This window comes from Solanum dulcamara, chromosome 1, assembly GCF_947179165.1.
Source record: "Solanum dulcamara chromosome 1, daSolDulc1.2, whole genome shotgun sequence".
Classification (NCBI taxonomy): Eukaryota; Viridiplantae; Streptophyta; class Magnoliopsida; order Solanales; family Solanaceae; genus Solanum; species Solanum dulcamara.
Window position 1 is genome coordinate 82,570,801 of NC_077237.1, and position 24,347 is coordinate 82,595,147.

The window sequence follows — 24,347 nt, forward strand, 5'->3', positions numbered from 1 at the left end:
AAAAATTTCCTTTTGCAAAATACAAGTTCAAAAAATCCTCTGAAGCCATGTTCCCTCTATTTTATCTTATTATAGCATATTCCAACCTTCAAAACACACGAGACCTTACAATATCTCCTCCTTGGGAACATTCATCATTGAATAAGATCTTACTAGTATAAAAAGGACATAGAAAAAGGACTAACAATTCAACATGAATGTAATAACACCACACTTTCCCCATATCACCACAATTGTAGCAACCCTCCTTATCGGCTATGCATTCTCCTTGGTGATTCCTACCACACCTCTCACAACAGGGAAAGAGAGGTTCTTCCTTATTAGGCCTAGACACCAGGAAATTAGCAAAAGATGAACTACTATCGGTTTTCTCCCTTTTGAATTCCCTGGATTTCTCCCTTAGCTTTTCATCTTCTATTTATTCTATATATGTCATGAGTCGGGGAGATGTCCATATCCTTTACCAACATGACTATCTTGCATTTTTTGACACCAAATTAAAAACACCAGAGATGAATTTGTTCATTTTTTTTCTTTGATTGAAAATCATGAAAGGAGCAAACTTACACAATTTGGTGTATTTGAGGGTATACTCCCTTACACTCATGCTCCCTTGGTGAAGATTTATGAACTCTTGAATCTTTGCCTCCCTTAGTTCCAAAGGAAAAAAACAATCTAAGAAGGCACTCTTGAACTCTTTCCACTTTATGAGTTCCATACCTTCACCCCTCTCAACCACCCATTATTCATACCAATATCTTGCTACACCCTTGAGTTTATAGACCACTAGCCAGGCGTTTTTATTTAGAGGTACCCTCATAATTACAATCTGATAATCTTCCTCAATAAACTCCATTAGATCCTCATCTACTTTGGAACCATCAACTTCGGACGGATTCATTCTCTTAAAGTTCCAAATTTTAGTAGTCGGAGTAGGCACTTGAGGCGAAGGAGGATCAACACCTTGATTAGCTTGGTTGGCCACGACTTGGGCCAATAAAGTGATGATATTTTGAAACTTCATATGTGTAACTCCCTCCTCAAGTGGAGCCTCGGGAACCAAAGAAACTTGGACCTCGTTAGCATCCATTGCTCTAGATAAAGGTACTCTTCCTCGAGACATTATCTAAAGAATACGAAATGATTCATTAGATAAATGAAGTCTTAGAACAACTCTAGGGCACGATATGAATCATGAAAGAAGGAAAAGTTTCCTAAACACCTAATAGTCTCTTATTCATAATTGTGGTGCACCTCACAACCATGAACAAGATCCTATTCGACGCGGTATATTGGACTCCGAGGATCATTCAAATCCTTAGACTCTGATACCAAGTATTTCATGACCCATGCCTAGGGCCTAGATGCGACACGACAAATGAGAAATCCGAAGATACCTCAAACAAACATCTTAGCATTGATTTAGCCTTTCATAAGTAATGCCAATTAATAATAAGTGGAAACAAAAGGAAAATAAGGACTATAGGAAAAATATCATAGACAACTAATGCACTCACATACCAAGGAATTGATCTTAATCTTATGATGAATGAGATTCGTATACCTTTACCGCATATATTTTCACTAACGACAGAATAAATCATTGCACATTATGATTATGAACCATGATCCTTCTCAAGAATGTGAATCTTATAACACTATGACATGTTTCTCTTGATTATGAACCATTGATATGGTATTTCATGATTGCAAGTTATGATACTTGAACAACAAACTTTTAAGCATGAGAGCTTATAAAAATTTATGAACATGAAAAATTAAGAGAGTTAAATGGTTAACTGAGAAAGTATACATTTAAATGATAAATACTTGAAATTTTATTGCAGACATATGTTAAGGATCGTACTATTAATTCAGGCTTACCTTTGTTATGCCTCCTATACATACTAGTTATGAATTCATATGACATGTATGTATATCTCACACACAGAAACATATGAATTAGCTTAGCTAATCGGATCAAAATTAGACATCATGTGCTTACATGGTGGTTTCACTACTAGAATAATGAGTAGTCGGCATATTGAACGTTGGAAGATATTTTCCAACTACATAAATTTATGTTGGATATATTAGTGAAATCCTATAACAAAGTTGCGTATGATGAAAGATCTAATGTTAAAGTAGTCTAATGAGTTTTGATCCTCCTGATTCTTTCATGCTATATGTATAATTTTACTGGCCATCACGTTTCTTTAATTTACCTGCGTCTATGTTTCATTCTGCCATTTAATATATAGTTTTATTTCACATATTTTTATGTCTCTTGGATCGAGGGAGGGGGGAGGAGGTAATAAAAATATGTCACTTTTTTATTCTGGCCCATCGGATCCCACCACGGCAACCTAACCTCAACACGGGTAGTGTCCAGTAAAATAGGCATAATGTTTTACTCCAAACTCCAAATGAGGTAAACTTAGTGGCGTTGGAAAGAAGACTCATATGCCTTTAATTCAATAGGTCATGAGCTATTCAATTCATTATAAGCTAAGAGCTATAGTTGTTTGAACTTGAACCTAGTTTAAACTCAAGTCTGAAACTAAATCAAAAATACACTTTCAACTTAACTTTGAGATAAGAACATACAACAACAACAACAACAACCCAGTGAAATCCCACATCGTGGGGTCTGGGGAGGGTAGAGTGTACGCAGACCTGACTCCTACCAATGTAGGACGGCTGTTTCCGAAAGACCCTCGGCTCAATAAAAGCATAGAAAAAGGTCAGACAATAATATTAGAGTAAATAAGTAGATGACAAATACGGTCCAAACAATCGTATAATCAAAGCACAAAAACAGTAGATATTATTATTGGATAATAACATAAATACCATAAATAACATACATCAGAGTACAAGAAATCACAGTGCGTTAATACGTCTACGAATAAGGGAGAATAAAACTATTATGTATTAGCCTTCTACCCTAATGTGTGTCCTCCACACCCTCCTATCTAGGGTCATGTCCTCGGTAAGTCGTAAATATGTCATGTCCTGTCTGATCACCTCTCCCCAATATTTCTTCGGCCTACCCCTACCTCTCCTGAAACCATCCATGGCCAGCCTCTCACATCTCCGCACTGGTGCATCTGGGACTCTCCTCTTCACATGTCCAAACCATCTCAGTCGCGTTTCTCGCATCTTGTCTTCCACCGAGGCCACTCCTACCTTTTCTCGAATAGCCTCATTTCTAATCTTGTCACTCCTGGTATACCCACACATCCATCTCAACATTCTCATCTCGGCCACCTTCATCTTTTGCACGTGGGAGACCTTAACTGGCCAACACTCCGCCCCATATAACATAGCTGGTCTAACGACCACTTTGTAGAACTTGCCCTTAAGTTGTGGTGGCACCTTCTTATCACATAACACACCGGAGGTGAGCCTCCATTTAATCCATCCTGCCCCAATACGGTGTGTGACATCCTCGTCGATTTCTCCGCTGTCTTGCATGATAGAACCAAGGTACTTAAAACTACTTCTCTTTTGGATGGCTTGTTCCCCGAGCCTAACTTCCGCACCAACCTCTTGAGGTGTCTCGCTGAACTTGCACTCTAGGTACTCTGTCTTGGACCTACTCAACTTAAACCCCTTAGACTCCAAGGTGCGCCTCCAATCTTCCAGCTTAGCGTTAACTCCGCTACGAGTCTCATCGATGAGGACTATGTATGACCTTAATTCAGAACTAATGCACTCACATACCAAAAACATTATTCTAACCTTATGATGAACGATATTCGTATACCTTTATTATAAATATTTTTAGTAATGATGGAATACGCCATTATAATAAATACCAATTTACCCATTGTTTGTCTCCGAACGATAGTGGGAGGAGAAGGCATGAGCTAATCTAAGAGTTTTTCTAAACCAATGAAGAGACACCATTACAACTTAAGAAAAATCGCATCCCCAAACAAGCCTATTTATGTCAAACTCTATATTCAGAGTTCACATATCCCGAATTCAATTATGAAATTTTCTATGGGATATTGTTTCCCTCACATATCATGATACCGCCTTAGTTTTCTCAAACTCTACACCTCAAGACATCAAGTAGTGCTAAACCACAAACTACATAAATTTTACTAGAATCTATCCTAAACTGAATTCTTGTCAACTCTCATACTAGGGAGAACTTTACCAGGCACTTACACCCTAACCAATGCTATAATGAGCACATGACCTTCACTTAATTAATAACATATATGCCCATTATAAAATAGGTTATAAAAATACTAGACAACCATGAAGAGTCACACACTTAACCATACACTAGACCCCCGATCATCTGTCTAACTTCACAAACATCAATTCTCTATTATTGTGTACTGGTATGGAAGTGGGAAATAACCATTAGCCGTCTCAAAGTCAAGCGGTGGAACAAAGAAAAATAGGAGAGACAAAGCTGATATTCTATCTCGATCTATCCCGCCATGGTGAAGCAACTCTTGCTGTGATGGTCCCACTGGGTGGGATCATCCTGCTATGGCTGTCCTTACGGGGTCAGTTTCCAAGGAACATTTTCTAAAGGTATTCCCATTTCCTCTCCGCTCTTTGGAAAATCTCACTCACTTCGGGGGTTAATATTAAACTAAGGGATCACATCTCTTAAATAGATTAGGCGGAGTTCACCCCATGATCGAACTCATCAGTATACATACAAGAACTTCTCCCCATTATCGTCAGTATACATACAAGAACTTCTCCACATTATCTTAGCATAAACAAGCATACACACCACAAGGATCTGTTCATCGCCCACATTAAACCAATAACATCATGATAAATAGGAGAAAAATTTTAGAAACAACTATAGCATTGAGTTCCCATAAACTCAATTTAATAGTTAAAATAATTATGACAGATAGAAACACAATTTAGCAACAACTAAAGTGTTGAGTCCCCATAAACTCAATCCAATAGTTAAAATAATTATAACATATAGAAACACAATTTAGCAACAACTAAAGTATTGAGTCCCCATAAACTCAATCCAATAGTTAAAACAATCATAATCAAGAGTATAACATAGACGGAACTTTCAGACTCAACTCTTAACTTAGTAAACACATGAAATCGTATTAAGGCCTTTAACATAGTTTCAAGACCAAATCAAGCAATGCATAGTCAAGAACTCAAGATCACATTATTGAAAATGAGTTCTGAAATATGTTAAGAAAGGCTTTCATAACAACAATTTCACTATTATGCAACAATAACCCTCTTTCTCATATGGTTTCCAATCAAGCCTGACTGTTTCAAAATTGAAGTTCTCCCATAGTCATAGTTCAGTTTTTCCTTGTCATCTTTATCAACGATAAGTCCATATACAATTAAGAGTTATATTCTCTCATGTATATCATATAACATGTCTGATATTCGTTCATTATTCACATTATATTTTATCACTAGACCATTGCACATAATCATGTTATGACCCTTTTTCTGACAACAAGTTTACAGAACTTAAGAAATTATATCTCACATAATTTCAGGCAAACAGACAACTACACATTATACATTGACAGTTATTCAAGAAACAATATGCACATAATTATATCATGTCATTTAGGCAATTACACTTCACACTTTGACAATTATATATGCATTATGATGCATATTATCACAAATTGAAGCTTCATCATACACGCAAGTCAAATTTTTTAACTGAATTCGCTTCATGGATGACCATTAGTTGATTGTTCATGCATTTACTCAGCCTCTAATTTTAGATATCAATTGGAATTTTTTTGGTTCCAATTTCTCTTGCTTGTATCCCTTCAATTACAACAATGACATCAAATTTACTTTATTGAGAAACCAATTGGAATCCCAAAATACTAATTAGACTCAATCCATACCACAAATGACAAACCACATGAAATGAGAGAAGAAATGGAACAATTTCCTAGAATGTTTTATAGTTTACCGAAAATTAGATGTGGACGTCAAAACACCAATCCACAGGAATCTATTCCACACTTGCTCTTATATTGGAGATCAGTAACCTGGCCTTTGATATCAAATTTTCGCGACCTAACCCACTGGACCGTGCGTGCACCTACTCTAGCACCTAAATAGGAGAACCCTCAATCCCCTAAATTGAAAATTCATTTGTAAGTTTTAAAAAATACAATTAATGATCTAAAAGACTTATGAAGTCACTATATATTAAATTAAAAACTCCAAGATTTATTACAATGAACAATTTAACACCTCCAATGATACTAGTATAAATAGGTACAAGAGCTTCTAATGATATAAAGTATAAATCAAGTAATGACATAACTTCCATCAGAAGGATGGACGAGTAGAAGCTATTGGAGAGTCATCTTCGTCTTCACCTAAGAAACATCACTGACCCTAAACTAGACTATGTCAAGTGGCATAGCAAGAGTAGTATCAGTACAAACAACATGTACTGTTAGGCATCATTAGTCAACCTGATACCTATCACATAATATAAAGAAATCAACAAGACGAAAACTTGCTCTTAAGGAAATATTTATATTTATGAACAAACTCATACCATTCTCAATAACCTCCCAATGTTCTTCAAGACTAATATTTATCCCTTCTAGTTGGTCCACTGCTAAGTCTAATACAGGTCAAGGCCTAGACCTTCTATCACATAAAGGAGTTTCCAAACTATGGGTCATCACTAACTCTATCTAACCAGTCTACTACCTTAAGCCTTCATGCCTACACATGACCCTAGAATAATTAGTGTCTCACTTGAAAGAGGAAAATATTTAGGTGGACTAAGGCTCCTATTTTAACTTTACTGGCCTGTCATGGAGGGACCTAACCCGCTTTAGTGGCCTCACTACAGTGGGATTCCTCTAGCCAAGGTGGCCTACCGAAGACAAAATCTCTAATTTCTCTCCCAATCCCCTTTTTTTCTCATATACCAACATGACACTATCAATATCTGATTCTAAGTCACTAATTTTACTAAACTTCACATCAATTGCTTGTCATAACCCAACTCACCAAGCCATGAGGGCACCTAATCTAACACCTAAGTAGGAGAACCCTCAATCCTCTAAATAGAAAAATCACGTGGAAGTTTAAGAAAATATAATTAATGATCTAAATGACTTATGAAGTCATTATATATTAAATTAAAACTTCAAGATTTATTATAAGGAATAATTTAACACCCCAAGGATACTAGTCTAAACAAGTACAATAATTTTTAAATATATAGAGTAAAAATAGAGTAATGACACAACTCCCACCATAAGGAAGAGTAGAAGCTGTTGGAGAAATATCTTCGTATTCACATAAGAAACATCACTGACCCTGCAATCAGACTATGCCAGGTAGCATAGCAAGAATAGTATCAATATAAACAACATGTACTGATAGGCATCATCATTTATTCCAATACCCACTGCATAATATAAAGAGATCAACAAGAAAAAAACTTACTCTTAAAGAAATACGCCGCCAAACCTTTATGCACAAACTCGTACCATTCCCAATAACCTCCCAATGTTCTTCAAGCCTAATATTTATCCCTTCTAGTTGGTCCGATGCCAACTCTAATACAAGTCAAGGCCTAGTTCTTCTATCACATAGAGAAGTTTCTGAATTACAGGTCATTACTAATTTTGTCTAACTAGTCTACTACCTTAAGCCTTCATGCCAACACCTGACCCTAGAATAATTAGCATCTTATTTGAAAAAGGAAAATATTTAGGTGGACTAAGACTCATCTCTTAGCCGTATGACCCATCATGGCGGGACCTAGCCTCACCATAGTGGGACTCCTCCCGCCAGGGTGGCCTACCCGGAGACAGAATCTTCAAATTATCTCTCAACCCTTTTTTTTCACATGTACCAATAAACACCATCAATATTTGAATCTAAGTCACTAATCTTACTAAACCACATATCAACTACTCTCCACTTGTTTACCCACAACCTCATACCTACGATACAAACGCATCTAGCAACCATAATATAATCTGAACAGGCATATACAAAAGCACATTACCAATTTATCATTTCAAGAATAATATACAGTTTCACTGTGTAAATCTCAAATACAACAGTCAACATGGTAACACTTGGACCTTCGATCCTTTCATATCAATTATTACACAAGATGTGCATGCTCAATTATATTCGGGTCAGTTTTTTTATAATCACACATATAGTCAAGATCAATTCATAGATGATGGCCACACAGTGGTTCTCTCATGGACTCTAGACCCAAATTGTTAGTGTGTCGGCGTTATACCCGATTCAATAGTTAGTATATTTCAGAATGTGACACCTGATCCAATATATGTATCGAAATGTGATACTCTATCTAATATATATGTCAAAACGTGACACTCAATTTAATATATGTATCTGAACGTGACACCCAATCCAATATATGTGTCTAAATGTGACACACGATTCAATATATGTATTGGAACGTGATACTCGATTCAATATATATGTCAGAACGTGACACCCGATCCAATATCACAATCACAAATACAATCACATTCCACAACGAATAGTTCACATACTTGCACAATCAAGTAACAAGTCTGTTGCATGCAATTATTCACAAATAGTCAATTCGTTGGTTTCATTCTATCTTTTCCTTCATTAATAATGTTTAATCAAGCCTTCTTTATTTAAGGTATTACTTTTGGTAGAGAAAGTTCAAGATTATGGATTCCATGGTCTTGGAATTGTAGACCAATTAGAACAACATATCAATCACCTAACCACAATAATTAAATGCATGGTAAACATCACAACATTACTCAATCACTATTAAGAGTCTCTTTATGATATAGACTAAACAATAACCTAAAACCACAATTGATCAAATAAGTTCATGGCACGAGGTTTATCAACACTAAATCATTCACATTCACCCGTTATTTTATGATACGCATTACTTAAGTAATTCAAAGGGAACAATCAATTTAAACACACACAATTATTTCATAAGCCTATCCCTATATGTATCAATAGCTCATAATCCCAAGTCTCAGGATTCCGTTATAACCCAGTTATTGTCTACACTTAAGCTCACAAGAGTTATTGGACTTCCATACAATTTCACCAAGGTTAACATTCAAAGATTGAACCTTTATCACTAGTCACATAATAATCATGATCCACAACATACATTCCCCCTCTAAACAATAATTGACAATCATTTAACCATCAAGACTCCGTGTCCGAAGGCCTAGGCATGAAATTTTCCATCAATCTACATTATATTAAACAATGGAACGAATTTATAGCTATTCAACTGAGAAAACCTAGCCTACCTGGATGCCAAGCAATTGTAGAAGAATTATAGCATGATCCCTGACTTCCAGAAGGAAAAATTATGAAGACGAGCCTGAAATTCATGGGTTGTAGCCTTCTTTACGCTAGAATTTCCTTCTTCCCTTCTCTCCAAGCCTAGAGAAGCTTTAGAGGGATTTCTAGGGTAACCCTCAGCTATTTTGGCACTTAGAAAGAAGGAGATAATAAAAATATGCCATTTTTAACTTTTGGCTTCTCGGATTCCGCTCTAGCGGCCTAATCCCGCTACGGCGGCATCGGCACATACATTGTTTTTTCGATTTAGTTTTAGACTTGAATTTATGTTAGGGTCAACTTCAAACGATCATATATCTCATCCTATAATGAATTTATCTTTACTGCAAATAATTTTATTAACGACGGGCTAGATCGCTACAATTTGCTCTTAAACCAATGGGTAAGGAGCACTTTGCTTCTTTAACGGGCCTATCTAGCAAAAATCTGAATTGATCAGACTAGTGAACTTCATATATAAAGCATTAGATGAATTTGAATTGTTGATGCAGGGCATGGTGAAATCCGTAAAAAAGAAGTACTAATTATTTGTGTAGTGGTTCCCATCGTAATTCTTTTGTTTCTACTATCCATTGGAGTCTTTCGTTTGCTACAGTGAGAAGAAGGCTGAAAAGAAATAATAATACTCTAAAGAAGATGAATGGTAATTAAATGTCAATTATGATCTTATTTATGCCTTAAGTACAATTCATTTTCTATAATTAATTAGGTTTTTTTCTGTTAATTTATATCTATGTTAATGTAACAGATGATCTTAGTTTGCAATATGACTTTAGTACAATTGAAGCTGCCACTAACTGCTTCTATATGGAAAACAAAATTGGTGTAGGTGGATTTGGTGATGTCTATAAAGCAAAGTTTACTTTCTTTTAAGTGATTAGACAATATAGTGATTTCTTAGATTTAAGTTATATACACTGATTATGATTTTTTAGATTTAAATTATATATATTGACACCGTAAAATACATGATCGATTTAGTTTAAACTTCACAATTATTTTGTCTAGGGTGAACTTGTTAGTGGCCAAGAGAGAGTTGTAAGTGCTTGTTTTTATTTCACAAATAAAATGGATATCGTTTTATCAAGAAGATAAATTTGATGACCTTGTTTTCCATGTAAGTGCAAATTAGTTTAATTTGATTGCATTTAAGTTTATGCATAAAGTCATTTTAACTTTATCTTCCTACAGCATCCAATATTTTTATCCTAATTAATATTAAGATGATTATAATTCATGTGCATATTAATTTATAGGTTTGGAAGTTGTGGAAAGATGATAGAGCAATGGAACTTGTTGATCCAACTCTTATTGATGACTCAAATTCAACGTATAAAATCATGAGATGTATACATATTGAATTGTTATGTGTTCAAAATGATTTGGATGAAAGGCCTACAACTGCTTTGATAGCTCATATTCTCAGTACTGATTCTGTTATTTTGTTGGAGTCAAATCAACCAACATCTATTAAAGATTATAGTCGAATAGAAAATATGAATCAACTCACAAGCATACCATCATAACATTGCTATAAGTTATTCCAGTTACATTGTTTCGACATAACATCACTTAAGTACGATCTTATATATACACACATATTATCACTAACTAATTGTACTAACAAGCTTCAATTAATCTGATTTGTTTGTGTTAATTATCAATTAATTGTTTGTTCAAAAAGATAGCTAGAACTATCAGACATGACAACTTGATACACAGAAATCTTATTATTAACTGTAGAAAATATATATTCAACAGAAGAATTAAAACGCAACGAAAAGTAAACTTTTACTACAAGAAATATAGAACTAGACAAAGTGAAAAAAAATCGTCATAAAAGACTTTTATATACACGACAACAACCTTTCGTATAAAACACTATCTTGGGTAGACTTGAGTAATTAATTCGTCAAAACTAGATGATGGAATGGAATTACTTGTGAGTTGATCGATATTTCCTATTCTAACATAATCCTTAAAAGATGCTGGTTGATTTGGCTCCGACAAAATAGCACAATCAGTACTGAGAAAATGAGATATCAAAGTAGTTGCAGGTCTTCCATCCAAATCAATTTGAGCACATAACAATCCAATGTGTATACATATCATGATTTTAGACATTGAATTTGAGTCATTAATAAGAGTTGGATCAACAAGTTCCATTGCTCTACCATCTTTCCACAACTTCCAAGCCTATAAATTAAAATCCACATGAATTATAATCATCGTAATATTAATTAGGATAAAAATATTGAATATAGACTTTATGCATAAACTTAATAATGTGATCAAATTAAATTAATTTGCACTTACGTGGATAAGAAGGTCATCAAATTTATCTTCTTTATTTCTTCTTTTTCCACTTATTATCTCCAAAAGAAGCACACCAAAACTGAATACATCAGATTTCACTGAAAATTGACCATGCATTGCATATTCTGGGGACATGTAACCGCTAACAAACAAAAATAAATCACAATAATTAGCAGTTTTATATATATTATAAGTATCGATTCGAAAAAAAAGTAGTTTTTTTTTCAACACTTACTATGTGCCAACAATTATGTTAGTGCTTCCTTCAGTTTGATCAACTCCAAATATTCTAGCCATGCCAAAATCTGAAATTTTTGGATTCATATCTTTGTCTAACAAAATATTGCTTGTTTTGAGATCACGATGTATGATTCGAGGACGAGAATCTTCATGAAGATAAACTAATCCTCGTACTATTCCTTTAATAATTTTGTCACGCAATGACAATCCAATGTTGCTTGTTTCTTCGTATCTTAAACATTTCATGTGAGATACTGAAATTAGAAAAAATACTATATATAACAATCTAAAAAAAGAAAAGTGAGACGTATAAATAAGCATACCAAATAAGAAATAGTCGAGGCTTTTGGTGGACACGAACTCGTATCTGAGTATTTTTTCTTCTCCTTCCAAGCAAAAACCAAGAAGTCTCACTAAATTTCTGTGTTGAAGCTTAGCTACAAGTACAACTTCATTCTTAAATTCTTCTACACCTTGACTTGACCTTCTTGATAGCCTTTTTACAGCTATCTCTTGGCCACTAACAAGTTCACCCTAGACGAAACAATTGTGAAGTTTAATTAAACTACATCGATCGTGTAAAAAAATATTTATATTATTAGTACATATAATTTAAATTTGTCCCTTCGGGGACATCCAAAATAAATTGAAACGATACAAAGAAGATTAGCATGACCCCTATGCAAGGATGACATACATAAATTGAGAAATGGTCCAAATTAAAAAAAAAAACTTAAATCTAAGAAATTATTATATGGTCTAATCTAAACATGTTATTGACTTTACCTTATAGACATCACCAAATCCACCTACACCAATTTTGTTTTCCATAGAGAAGCAGTTAGTGGCAGCTTCAATTGTACTAAAGTCATATTGCAAGGATTCAGCTGTTAAAATCCCACTAAGATAAACTGCAACATATATAATTAATATAAAACAATGTTAGTTAATTAAGGAAAATTAAGGACTTGAATTGTACTAATTAAAGGCATATATGTGATCATAATTGTCATTTAATTACCATTCATCTCCTTTGGAATTTTATTTCTTTTAATCCTTTTTCTCTTCTGCAGCAAATAAAAGACTCCAATGGATAGTAGAAACAAAAGAAGTACAATGGCAACCTTTACCCAAACAATTAGCAGTTCTTTTTTGGGGGTTCCATGATGCCCTGCAGTGGCGAAGCCAAAAAATTCGTTAATAATATTTAAGATTTAATAAATACGTATGAAAAATAATTTTCTTCCTATATATTTTGTATAATTTTCTATATACATAATATAATTTTTCGACAAAGGATATTCAACTGATGATCCTTTACTACACATGGCTACGCCACTGATGCCCTGCATTAATAATTCAAGAATTTAAATTCATTCTATTAATGCTTTCTATTTAAACTTGGTATGATATTTCCAACCATCTTATTATGGGGGGTCGGATAACAGATACAGATTCATCTGAATCCATTCATTTATCTTGAGAAAATATAAAAGAGATTAGATACCTATGGCTGGAATACATATGAATATTATTTTCATACTCCCTCAATTTAAAAAAAGAATAACCTACTTTCTTTTTAGTCTGTTTCAAAAAGAATAATCTCTTTTTTTTTGCAACACTTTAATTTTAACTTTTCACGTGACATATTTAAGACCGTATGATTAAAGAACATTTTGGTACATTTGACACAACTTTAATTTAGGACTATAAGATTGAAATATTTTTCTTAATTTCTTAAACTCCATGACAAATCTAACTAGGCCATTTTTTTTAAAAAAAAACGGAGGGAGTATTAAATAGAAACCATATTACGTGTATCTTAAATACTTCTTTTTATGTCAGTATCAATGGGACACAAATCCATAATAGCACAATGTCGACTTATACCAAATAATATAGGGCATAGTATATAAATATGCCCTTTAACTTGAGTTCATTTTACATTTTGTTCTCCAATTTTGGGTGTGCACAAGCAGGCAGACAGTTAAACTTGTATAAAATTGAACAAGTAGACACACTTGTCCTACGTGGCATAATACACGTAGGACGCTACATAGGACACAAAATTGCCATGTAGGATGCCATGTAGGACGAATGTGTCTATTTGTTCAATTTTGAATAGTTAAAGTGCTTATTTGTTCAAGTTTTGAATAGTTAAAATGTCTATTTGTGCACTAGTAAAGTTAAAGGTCATAGTTGTCAGTTGAAGCCAAGTTAATGATCATATTTATGTATTATGCCAATAATATATATACTCTTTCAGTCTCAAATTATCTGTCATGAATTCTAGAAATAACTGTCTCAAATTATTTTTCGTTCTAGAAGCTCAAATAAAATGAATTATTCTTATCCTTAATAGTATTTGTTATTGAAAATTACAAACACCTCAATAACGTAAATATTTAATAAAAAAAAAAGCATATGTCTTAAGACATAAATAAGGTAAACTGGTCAAAATCGGCTCCTAATTAATGTTTCTAAGAGGCATATAACAGAAAAAACATGACAGATAATTTGACACAAAGCAAGTAAGCTAATGTGAGGGGTAAATTAAGGGTAAAATCGTACCTTGATTATGTGGGAGAGCAAGTTGGTTGGTATGGTAGAAGGGGTACAATTCATGCCTCATAAAACAGCTTGGAAATTGAACTCTAGCACCCCTATATACATCACAACACTTATGTACAACTTTGATGGCATTTTGAAGACAACTTAGGCAATCAAAAGAAGGCATATAAGGAATGCATTGAGCAAGGGCATAAATTGTTATGTTAACACTGAAATTACTTTCCTTAGTTGCAAATTTCTGGTATATCGATCGATCACTAGCAGCTCGATTCGCTACGTCATCCATCATTCCCCCTAGCCTCTGTTTGAACCTTCTCTGTTCATGTTCATCAGTGGTAATTTGATTAGTGATATTTATAATAAAAGATATATATGGTTTGTTAAACCAGGGCATAGCTTGATTATTTCTTTAACAGCTATAGTCACAAAATCTTGACATTTCACAATTTCAATATCAGCTTGACACATAAATAAACCGTAAATTCTTTCAGAATTACCGTTGCCACCAAAGGAGATATTGTAAAAACGATATTCCCTAGAGGCATTAGAAAGAGTTGAAAGTAGTAAATTGAGGTTGGAATCATAAGAATTGTAATTTGTAATATTGTAAGTAGTTGTTGTGTTTGGGCAATGATAGTAGTACTCATCATCAATAGCTAATACTGTGCTGCTACTACTACTTTGGCTGATCAAGAAAAGCACAATAAAGCATAATGTGATATTCAAACTAGGCATTATGAAAAAATTGAACAATTCACTACATCAAGTTGAGAGACAAGGCAAATTTATAGATGTTGAGTGAAGGACAATTTAATTCGTAAAAAGACTTAGAGTCCGTTTGGATTAGCTGGAAAAAATAGTTTTTAAGTCAAAAAATAAAAAGTAGGGAGGGTTTTACTTTTGGTTTTTAACCTTTTTAAAGTCATTTTAAACTTATTTTAATTTATTTTTAACTTTGTCAAACACTCTCAAAAGCTAAAAATGATTTAAAAGTATGTTTGACCAACTTCTAAGCCAATCCAAACGGCTCTTACACTCTATGTTGATGGTTGTTATAGATGTTGTGTGAAAGGTCATTTAATTAGAACAATGACTTAATTTGTTGATGGTTGTTACTTGTTAAATTGGATTATATTATTTCGATCAAGTTTAAGTTTTGTGCACTATCCATATATAAATATTTTGAGTCATTAATTTATGTTCACTTACAATTTACAGCATTAATTTAAGTTCACAAAGAACAATAGGTAAATTTTCATATGACAAGCTTGATACGAATAACCAAAAAAATAGAAAAGTAACTCGTTATAACCAATTAATTGACACGATGGTGTAAAAGAAAAAATTATACTCAATATGTATATAATTTAAATTCTTCGTTGACCAACAGGTCAAAGTTTACGGTCAAAGTTTCAACATCAATAATTGGGTAGAGCACCCTTTGAGAATCTTCCTCCTATTTCGTTTTATGTAGTCATGATTGATATTCAAAATTTTATCTCTCTTTTTTAAAGTTTCCGATCCCACTAGATGTCGAATATTTGTATTGAGATTTTGATTAATTTAAATTCGCATCACGTAAAATATATTAAGACGAAAGAGTTTTCTAACATGATTTTTTTCTATTTCATCGCTCGAATTCGAAACTTCTAACTAAAAGATTGATTTAGAATTATATTTTGATATTATCTGAAACAGCATGAGATAAAAGTTTACTCTACCTTTTAAATAAAAAATCAAAATGCATATTTTTAGTTTTAGATTTAACTTAATTATCCACACAAACTTAATTGAGCACTTTACACTTTCCATTAATACATTATTTGCTTTATTTTTATATTATTAAGTTCACTTATTTTGCATGATAGTTATATGTACATTATTTTTATGTAATCTCATAATATAATGCAAGTCACAAAGCAAAACAAAAAAGAAGTAACCGGCACTCAGGGGTGGCTCGATAGAGTTGGAAAAAGGCATGTGTCTTAGGCCCTCAAATTGGAGAGGCCTCAATTTTTTTTTAGCAATAATAGATTATAGATTTTTTTAGAAAAAAATATTGAAATTATTTAAAAGAATCGGTTTTAAAAAAAATAAAAATTCTGCATCTCAAAGAGATAGAAGAATAAATTTCATAAGAAAAATATATTAATTTATTTTTTAAAGTTTAAGGCCTCCATTCGATTTTCACTCTAAGTCACTAATATGCTGATTTTAAGTGATAATATTTGAATTTAAAACCTACTATTTATGCATATTTAAGAAAATTTCTTAATATAAATACATTTTATGAGTAAAAGCTACTGAATTTGAAGAAATCTATATTTAGACATCTAATTCCGTCCCTATATCTGCCGTGGTCTATACAATTCAAACCTCAACTATTTGGTGTTTCATCCATTTAAGATTTGATTGATTTTGTCACAATTATATTCAACATACATGTGTGAATATGAAATAACTATGTATAGATCACCTCTATTCGTGTGGGCTGTTCATACAATTCAAACTTCAACTACTATTATATGAATACAAGTCCTTTTCACTTTGCTTATCAAAATAAATTTATATAGGGAAATGTTTACTCTTCACATTCTAAATTCATGAATCTTTATATATAGATTTGAAATTTCAGCTTTTTCATTCTTTCTCCATTTCAATTTTTTTTTTAATTTCTCTTTTGACAATTTTTTAATTTTTAATTTTTGACATGACATATTTAACATTATAAGATTATAGAATATTTTGATACATTCAACATATTTTTAATTTAAAATCACATAATAGGTACTTCATGGAATTACTCGATTGTGACGACTAATTATCATCCCTCATTTATATTAATATCATATAACAACTTGTTAAAGAGCTATAACCAATGAAATATTTATATCATTTTGATCACCTCTTACAATAAAAAGTTTGTTGATTATTCTTATCAAGATTGTATGGTGAAATTTATTAAGTCACGTCCATGAAAATTAATTAACAACTTTTCACCATTCCTTTTATAGAGAAATACTCGCATAGCCAACCATCATTAATAGTATTAGTTTCTATATTAGACTAGAAACAATAGCATTTGAAACTATAATTCCAAAAAAATAATAATAAAAATAAAGATCCAATTATCTTTTTTTCTCTCTTATTATACCTCCTCCTCCTCCTTCCTTCTTTATTTTTCCGATCGATGACGAAAATGTTATTGGATTTTCTTCCAATGTATCGTTAAAAACCTGATCATGGAATAGTGTTAGTATTCCAAATTCGATGTCATCGATCTGGAAAAAATAGAAGGAAGGAGAGTAGTAATATTATTAACAAATGGAAATTCAGAGGTTAAAAGAATTGTTGTTATTGTGGGCAAAAGTGCAAACAAATAGACTTGCCCTCGTGGGTGGAAATCACACCGCAGCCAGGTTTTGCACACGCTAAAGAAAAATAATATTTGTAATTTTCTATTATTGTAGCTCACCGTTCCTCTTTTTTTTTTTAATTAGTAATAATTCGACTTTTTTTCGTGTATCGAGAGTTTTGAACAACCTTCTTTCTGGTGTCTGCCTAGCTCGCATGCACCTTTGAGTTTTTTCGTGATTCGTGTTACTTGTCATAACAAACATGAGGTACAAAATGATTAATAATATGTTGCAAGGTTTTTACAACAAGCAACATAGCAAAATGAGAGGTTTATACATAGATGGATTAATGGATTATCATTGGGATACAAAGTTGGTGATTATAAGAATAGACCATTCTTGGGTTTTGAAGTTTATGGCTCGTGCAACAATTTTGGCATTGGTAATTGTTTCTTTACCTTGGATTAATATGATTATCGGGCACTTATCGTCGCGATACGAATCTAATTTTGCTTTGAAAGTTGATCATCATGAGATGGCTTATTATAACCCAATTAATTTGGAGTTTTTGCCTATTATTTTTCAAGATTTGGCCAATGAAAGACTTATAAGAATGGGTGATAGGTCCCTTCTTGTTAGCAATGGCAATGAGGAAGAAATTTACAATTCTCAAGTTGTTAAAGATTATAATCCAGATTTGATTTCTTTTTCAGATTCTACACAACAAAAGCTTGTCCCTAATGAGACTTTTGATTTTGTATTTGCCTATGATTACCCTCAATCATCAAATTTTATTGAAAGGGCTTTGAAGGTTGGTGGTATTCTAATTGTACCACTAAGTGACAATCCATTGATTGATGAATTTCCACATCCATCAAATTACAAGATTGTCTATGTTAGAAAATTTGATTCAACTATTGTAGCCATGAAGAAAATAAAGAATGCCTCTATCAACTCTTCTACGAGGCGACTTCTCAATGATCTTGTGATTAATGCAGAAAAAGTCTCTGATTCGAGTTCTGGGAACAGAAAGCTTTTTAATAAGAAATATTTGACTTCCTTTAGTCAGACTGCTCGCGAATCTGAATTAGTCAGGTCAGCTGATTTCACAAATGCAAAAAAGGCAGCACTAAAGAAATTAGAAGATGTACTACTTGAACCACCTAGAGCAGCATCAGGAAAATCGAGTAGATATTTAAAAAAGACACATTTTTTACCTGATTTAATGGGAGTTTCCCTTGAGAGTTACCCAAGAAGGGTCTTCATTGATGTTGGTTTACAAGAAAAGAATGAAAAATCAAGTGATAATTATCATTCTACTTGGTTTTCAAAGCATTATCCTACAAGAAACACAAAATTTGAGATGTTCAAGATTGAGACGGTGACTGAAGAATCAACTGGAAAAGAGATACCATTGAGTACTATTAACATGTCTGATTGGTTACAAAAAAATGTAAAAGAAAATGAGTATGTGGTAATGAAGGCAGAGGCTGATGTGGTTGAAGAAATGGTGAAAAATAAAAGTGTTAGGTTAATTGATGAACTTTTCATGGAATGTAAACATCAAGGAATTAAAAAAAGTGATAAGAAAAATAGGAGGGCATATTGGGAATGTTTATCATTGTATGGATTGTTGAGAGATGAAGGTATTGCTGTGCATCAATGGTGGGGTTGACGACGAGGACAAAATATCTAATGTAAGAATCTGAAGAAAAAAAAAAGAAAGTAAAATGTATGCAGGCTACTGTTTTTGATAAACTTTCGATTCGAAAAAAATGGTGGAGTTAACAAAAATTGAAAATAATAATAATAAAATAAATAAAAGATAGGTGGGGTGAGCATAATAGAATATTGAGTTTTTTTAATTTTAATTCTTTATTGGTCTTATGTGTATTCACTTGCTACTTGCTAGTGTTTATTGATGTATGTATTATTACTTTTGAGCAAAATAATATGATAATATGGGGTATATAAAAAGAGATTGTATTATAGATACTTTCTTGTGATTCTTTACTTTCTTGCTATTACTCTTACATATGTTTGCCTCTGTCCTCTCCCTTTTAAATTTTAATTTTATGTACATTAATTTTTCTGCATCAATGATATTTCAATATATATAGTTACCAAATAAACACTCTTTTTATATATATATATATATATATATAATTCAATTCTTCGGTGCACCGAAGCATCGAAATCCTTGTACAAACACTGAATCGAATAACCGAATTTTTGAACCGAAGCGAAACCAAAGAATCGAAATCGAAAAACTAAATTAGTTCTATTTGGTTCGATTTTCCAGTCTTTTAGTATTTATGCCTATCCCTACTCACGAATAAGTACAAGCAAGGGGGACTAGGCCTTACCTTATCAAATCCTAATGAAATCCAACGACTGAAATGGAATTTGCTTTAACTTTGTTGTCCTCCTTGATGAAGGTTTGATACCCCTTGGACACTTTGAGTAAAGTTTTTTTAAAAATTTTGAGAGGAAATTCATAAATTTTAAATTTGAGGTGGAGTATATGTTAAGTGGAATGAGTAATGGCAGTGTGGATAACCTTTTACAAATATAAAAATTATCAACGTGTTCATTACTGTAGAACATATTTTACCCACAATTGAATTTGAGGAAATATAATTAAACAAAATTAAACAGACTGAAAATTTTCTAAATGCACCAAATTATTTCATTGAATTGCTGAACATAACATTAATTGATTCCAAATAGTAACACAAGTAAAAGTACTTGATGAACTTTTTCACCAAGTGGACTAACATTGAATTACAGGGTCCTTTCAAATAAATTGAAGAGGAAATTTTCTCTTCCAACCAAAACATAAAAAGGAAAGCAGAGACTTAATAATAACATATGTTACTCAAAGTACTCCTTCAAAATGTCTGTCCTGACAATTTTTGGAGTATCAGACACGAGTGCGACAACATTTTTGAGGATCCAAAGCAACATTGATAATAACAACATGTTTCTTTGTAATTTAATTGCAAAGTTCGCGAGCAATTCCCACGCGAGAATTAGCCGTGTCAAACAAAATCCTGAGATTTTGTTGCTGCAAATTGGCTATCACATTTAATACTGAATTCACATTATTTGGTGCTGCTGCAATTGCCAAACATGCCAAGGGAGTGGCACTACTATGTATTAATGTGTTCTCCATTGGCAATTTCAAATCCATTCCCTCAAAGTGCAATGTGATGGTTGGTGCTGCCCCTGCCTCATTTGGTGATGCAAAACATGTATCAAATGCACCTAATGAGCTGAATGTCCCATTCACTTGTTTCCTAAATTCATCCCTAATTGCCTCGTAAGCCGGTTGGACGAATCGGGTTATGACCGTACCCGAGTCGATTACTGTGCCCCCACCGTTGTTCGGGTCAAAAGCAAGGTGTTCGGGTGCAATGGGAACGAGAACTCGTCCCACGCTTACACTTGTCAAGTTCACGTAGTACAGAGATGGTCGACGCGGGTTCTTGAGTAATGGGGTGGTTTTAATGTTCTTGGGTTGGCCCACGGGTCCGAGCTTGAGTGATCCGGAGAAATAATAAGATTTAAAACTAGGCAAACAATATGAGAATATGCCAGAATAAAGAGATCCGGACTGCGATATTAACGACATGGAGCCACGGCCCAAGCCCAACAACCCTTGGGGCGGAATTGAGTTCCCGGACACGGAATTTATGCATCCGAAAGCATAATTGGGGACAACGTCATTGGCTAGTCCAAGGGAGTCACGTGACAACGTGGCATAGAAGGACGAATCTCCACCGTATGATTGGTTAAAAAAGCAAGCACTTGACCCGGTAACTGACCCGGTAGTCGGGCAAGAGAGACTTCCACGGATTCGAGTACATTCGGGTACGGAGCAGTCTACCGACCCGTAAGTAGAGGAAGTAGTTGGGGCAAACGAAGTATTAGATGAGCAACCAACACAACCACTACATGGTACAAATGCAGCATCATTACTTGTATCCAAGACCATGTACATTTGCTGACCCGGAGTACCCATCTTGACCCGAACCACATAGTTACCTACAACAATATATAGCATAGATGATGTGAAGACATGTACAATGAATTCCATAGGGTGCCATTTTTTCTTTAAATCCCATTTCTTAAAAAAAATGCCCAAGCCCAACAATCTAAATCGAATTATATATATATGGTGTGCAGTGGCGGAACCAAAATTTTGACTAAGAAGTTTAAAATTTGAAGAAGTAGACACACGAACTAGTCGAATGAGATTCAACATCTATTATATATACATAAAAAATTATTTTAACCATATATAAGCAGTATAATTTTCGGCCGAAAAGAATTCGGATGAACCCCTAACCAAACCACGAGGTAGCTCTACCACTGGTGGTGTTGTGTATTGCTAGTTTTAAATTTTCTTTGCTAACACGTTCATTTACTCTTCAATGAGTTGTACATTGCTTATGTGAATGTTAAACATGTGAAGTGGAGGAACCTCTACATTTATGCAACTTAAACATGCTAAAGCTTCATAATAGTATTGAAAAATACTAGAAGATTAGATGCATTCATGTTATGATAGTGGAGAGAAATTTGTCGATTTCTAATACTCATTTGAAATAATTGCCTCATGTCTCTGTTGTTTTGCTATTAGCTATTTACCATTAGCTAGTTATAAATCGAAAAATTGAACCAAGTCGACAAAACCAATGAGTTTAATATATTTGATTTGGTTTTAAAAATTTTAAAACTGATCACTAAATTAATTTGATTTTGATTTTAATCAAACACAATTTCTTACCGAGCCTTGAACACCCTTAATCCTACCAAACGACCCCTTTGTGTAAAGAGATAGTGTTTACACTTTCAGGTCACTCAATTTACTGGTAAGCCTCCTTAAAATTTGAAATTTATAGACATGAAACTAAGGTAGATTACCTGCTAATATGACCACATAGTGTTAAAATCCTTTAAACCAACGGTTATATAACTTAAACTCTTACTGAAAAGACTAAGCTACCCTTGAGAACAATGTAAAGTATTTATCATCATCATTACCTATATTGAAGAGTTGTTGGCCTGGAGCAATGGGGACAATAGTGGGCTTTTTGGACACAACTAAGCTAGATAAATAAGATAGCCTTTGTGGATCTTTAGAGGCCATGTTGATAACAGTATTGATCCATGAAGAAGAAGGCTTTGGTGTGTTAAGAGGTGAACATTTTCCATAAATGTGAATGATTGAAAGGTCTGAATTTTCTCCTTTGGAATTAGAATCACAAGAATCATCAAAAGCTAAAGCACTTGCAGAAATAATTAGAAGAATAATGAAGAAGAAATAAGTAGCTATATTGGATAAGGCCATTATAACTTTCTTTTTAAAGTTTTGAAGACAATTGACAACTAGAGTGGTGAAATTAAATATGTATATATAGAATATCCAAAAAGGGTGTGAAATTATTGGTGGAAATTAAAAATTAAATTTTCACGTGACTTTTATTATTTTTTTTATTTTTGTGGGGGGTGAATTTTAGGATAATTGTACAATGTCTAGCTAGCTATGATCCAAAAATAACTAAAGAGAAGTAAATATTTTGCAGCATAAACTAAAGTGATCATTGTCCTGACTTGTTACATGATTTTTCACATTAATATATCATCTTTCACTTTGCATTAAGCTTTTTGCTTAACTAAGAAAGAAGAAATACAATTTAGTTAAGTAATAATATTATCATAGTACTATGAGCTCAAATTAAAGTTGACCTTAAACTTTGAATATCACCATTTACCTATATATTATAGCTAATTAATCAGCGATAGAGGTGACAAAATTAGTCCATCAAAATACATTTTATTCATCCCATTCAAGTTTGGGTTGGTTATTAAAATTTAGTAAGAATTAGGTAGATTGGTTATGATCCGCATTTTTGTGCAACTCATATTAGCCCAAGTAATTTTTGGCGGGTCATAATCCCTACTTTTATTAACTTAGTTCATTTTAATTTGTCCAAATCCATTTTAATTTGTCCAAATTCAATCTAACTCGCTAATTTGACACCTCTAACAAGCAACTCTATGATTCTTGAATTATTGACGAGTTTGAGTGATGTTGAATCATTCATGACGTACCTAAGAAGTTATAGAACATTTTTTAAAAATCTTTACTGGATAGAAGAGTTCGAAAAGTTCTCAGAATTTATAGGATATGTTTAATCTTTATATAACAAATGTGTGTTATGTTACGTTAGCGTTTAGGTTTTTCAGTATTAATCCATCCATTGTTGATGCCTCGATTAATTTTGATTCACGTTGTGTAAGATTTATAAAATAGTCCAGTTCACTAGTGATATTATTATCTGTTTTGAATTTAGCCCAACCGATTTTAAAATGTGTCATTAAGATCAAAAACCTGCTTTTTTATATATCCAATATCTTTCTCGCATTTTGTCGATTGAAATTCACCTAGAGTGTTACACCCTCACCCTAGAGACTCAATGTCCTAAG

The 24,347-nt window shown here is 33.1% G+C and overlaps 2 protein-coding genes, 1 non-coding gene and 1 pseudogene across 3 annotated transcripts; 2 read left to right on the plus strand and 2 right to left on the minus strand.

Annotated features, from left to right (window-relative positions):
* Positions 1–11,109: 11,109 nt before the first annotated feature.
* On the minus strand, positions 11,110–15,255 carry LOC129889723 (cysteine-rich receptor-like protein kinase 44; annotated as a pseudogene).
* Positions 12,545–12,649, plus strand: LOC129903899 (U6 spliceosomal RNA). Its single transcript, XR_008770313.1, has one exon. It is a non-coding gene; the product is annotated as a U6 spliceosomal RNA (small nuclear RNA).
* Positions 15,256–18,126: 2,871 nt separating the features above from the next.
* Positions 18,127–19,532, plus strand: LOC129889734 (uncharacterized). The gene is made up of 2 exons (XM_055965147.1): positions 18,127–18,818; positions 18,918–19,532. Exons 1-2 carry the CDS (start codon positions 18,127–18,129, stop codon positions 19,525–19,527), a joined length of 1,302 nt encoding a protein of 433 aa, XP_055821122.1. The 3' UTR covers positions 19,528–19,532.
* Positions 19,533–20,518: 986 nt separating this feature from the next.
* Positions 20,519–23,233, minus strand: LOC129880373 (aspartyl protease AED3-like). Its single transcript, XM_055954371.1, has 2 exons — positions 22,902–23,233; positions 20,519–21,899 (listed from the first exon to the last, which is right to left on the minus strand). Exons 1-2 carry the CDS (start codon positions 23,206–23,208, stop codon positions 20,848–20,850), a joined length of 1,359 nt encoding a protein of 452 aa, XP_055810346.1. The 5' UTR covers positions 23,209–23,233; the 3' UTR covers positions 20,519–20,847.
* Positions 23,234–24,347: the final 1,114 nt, after the last annotated feature.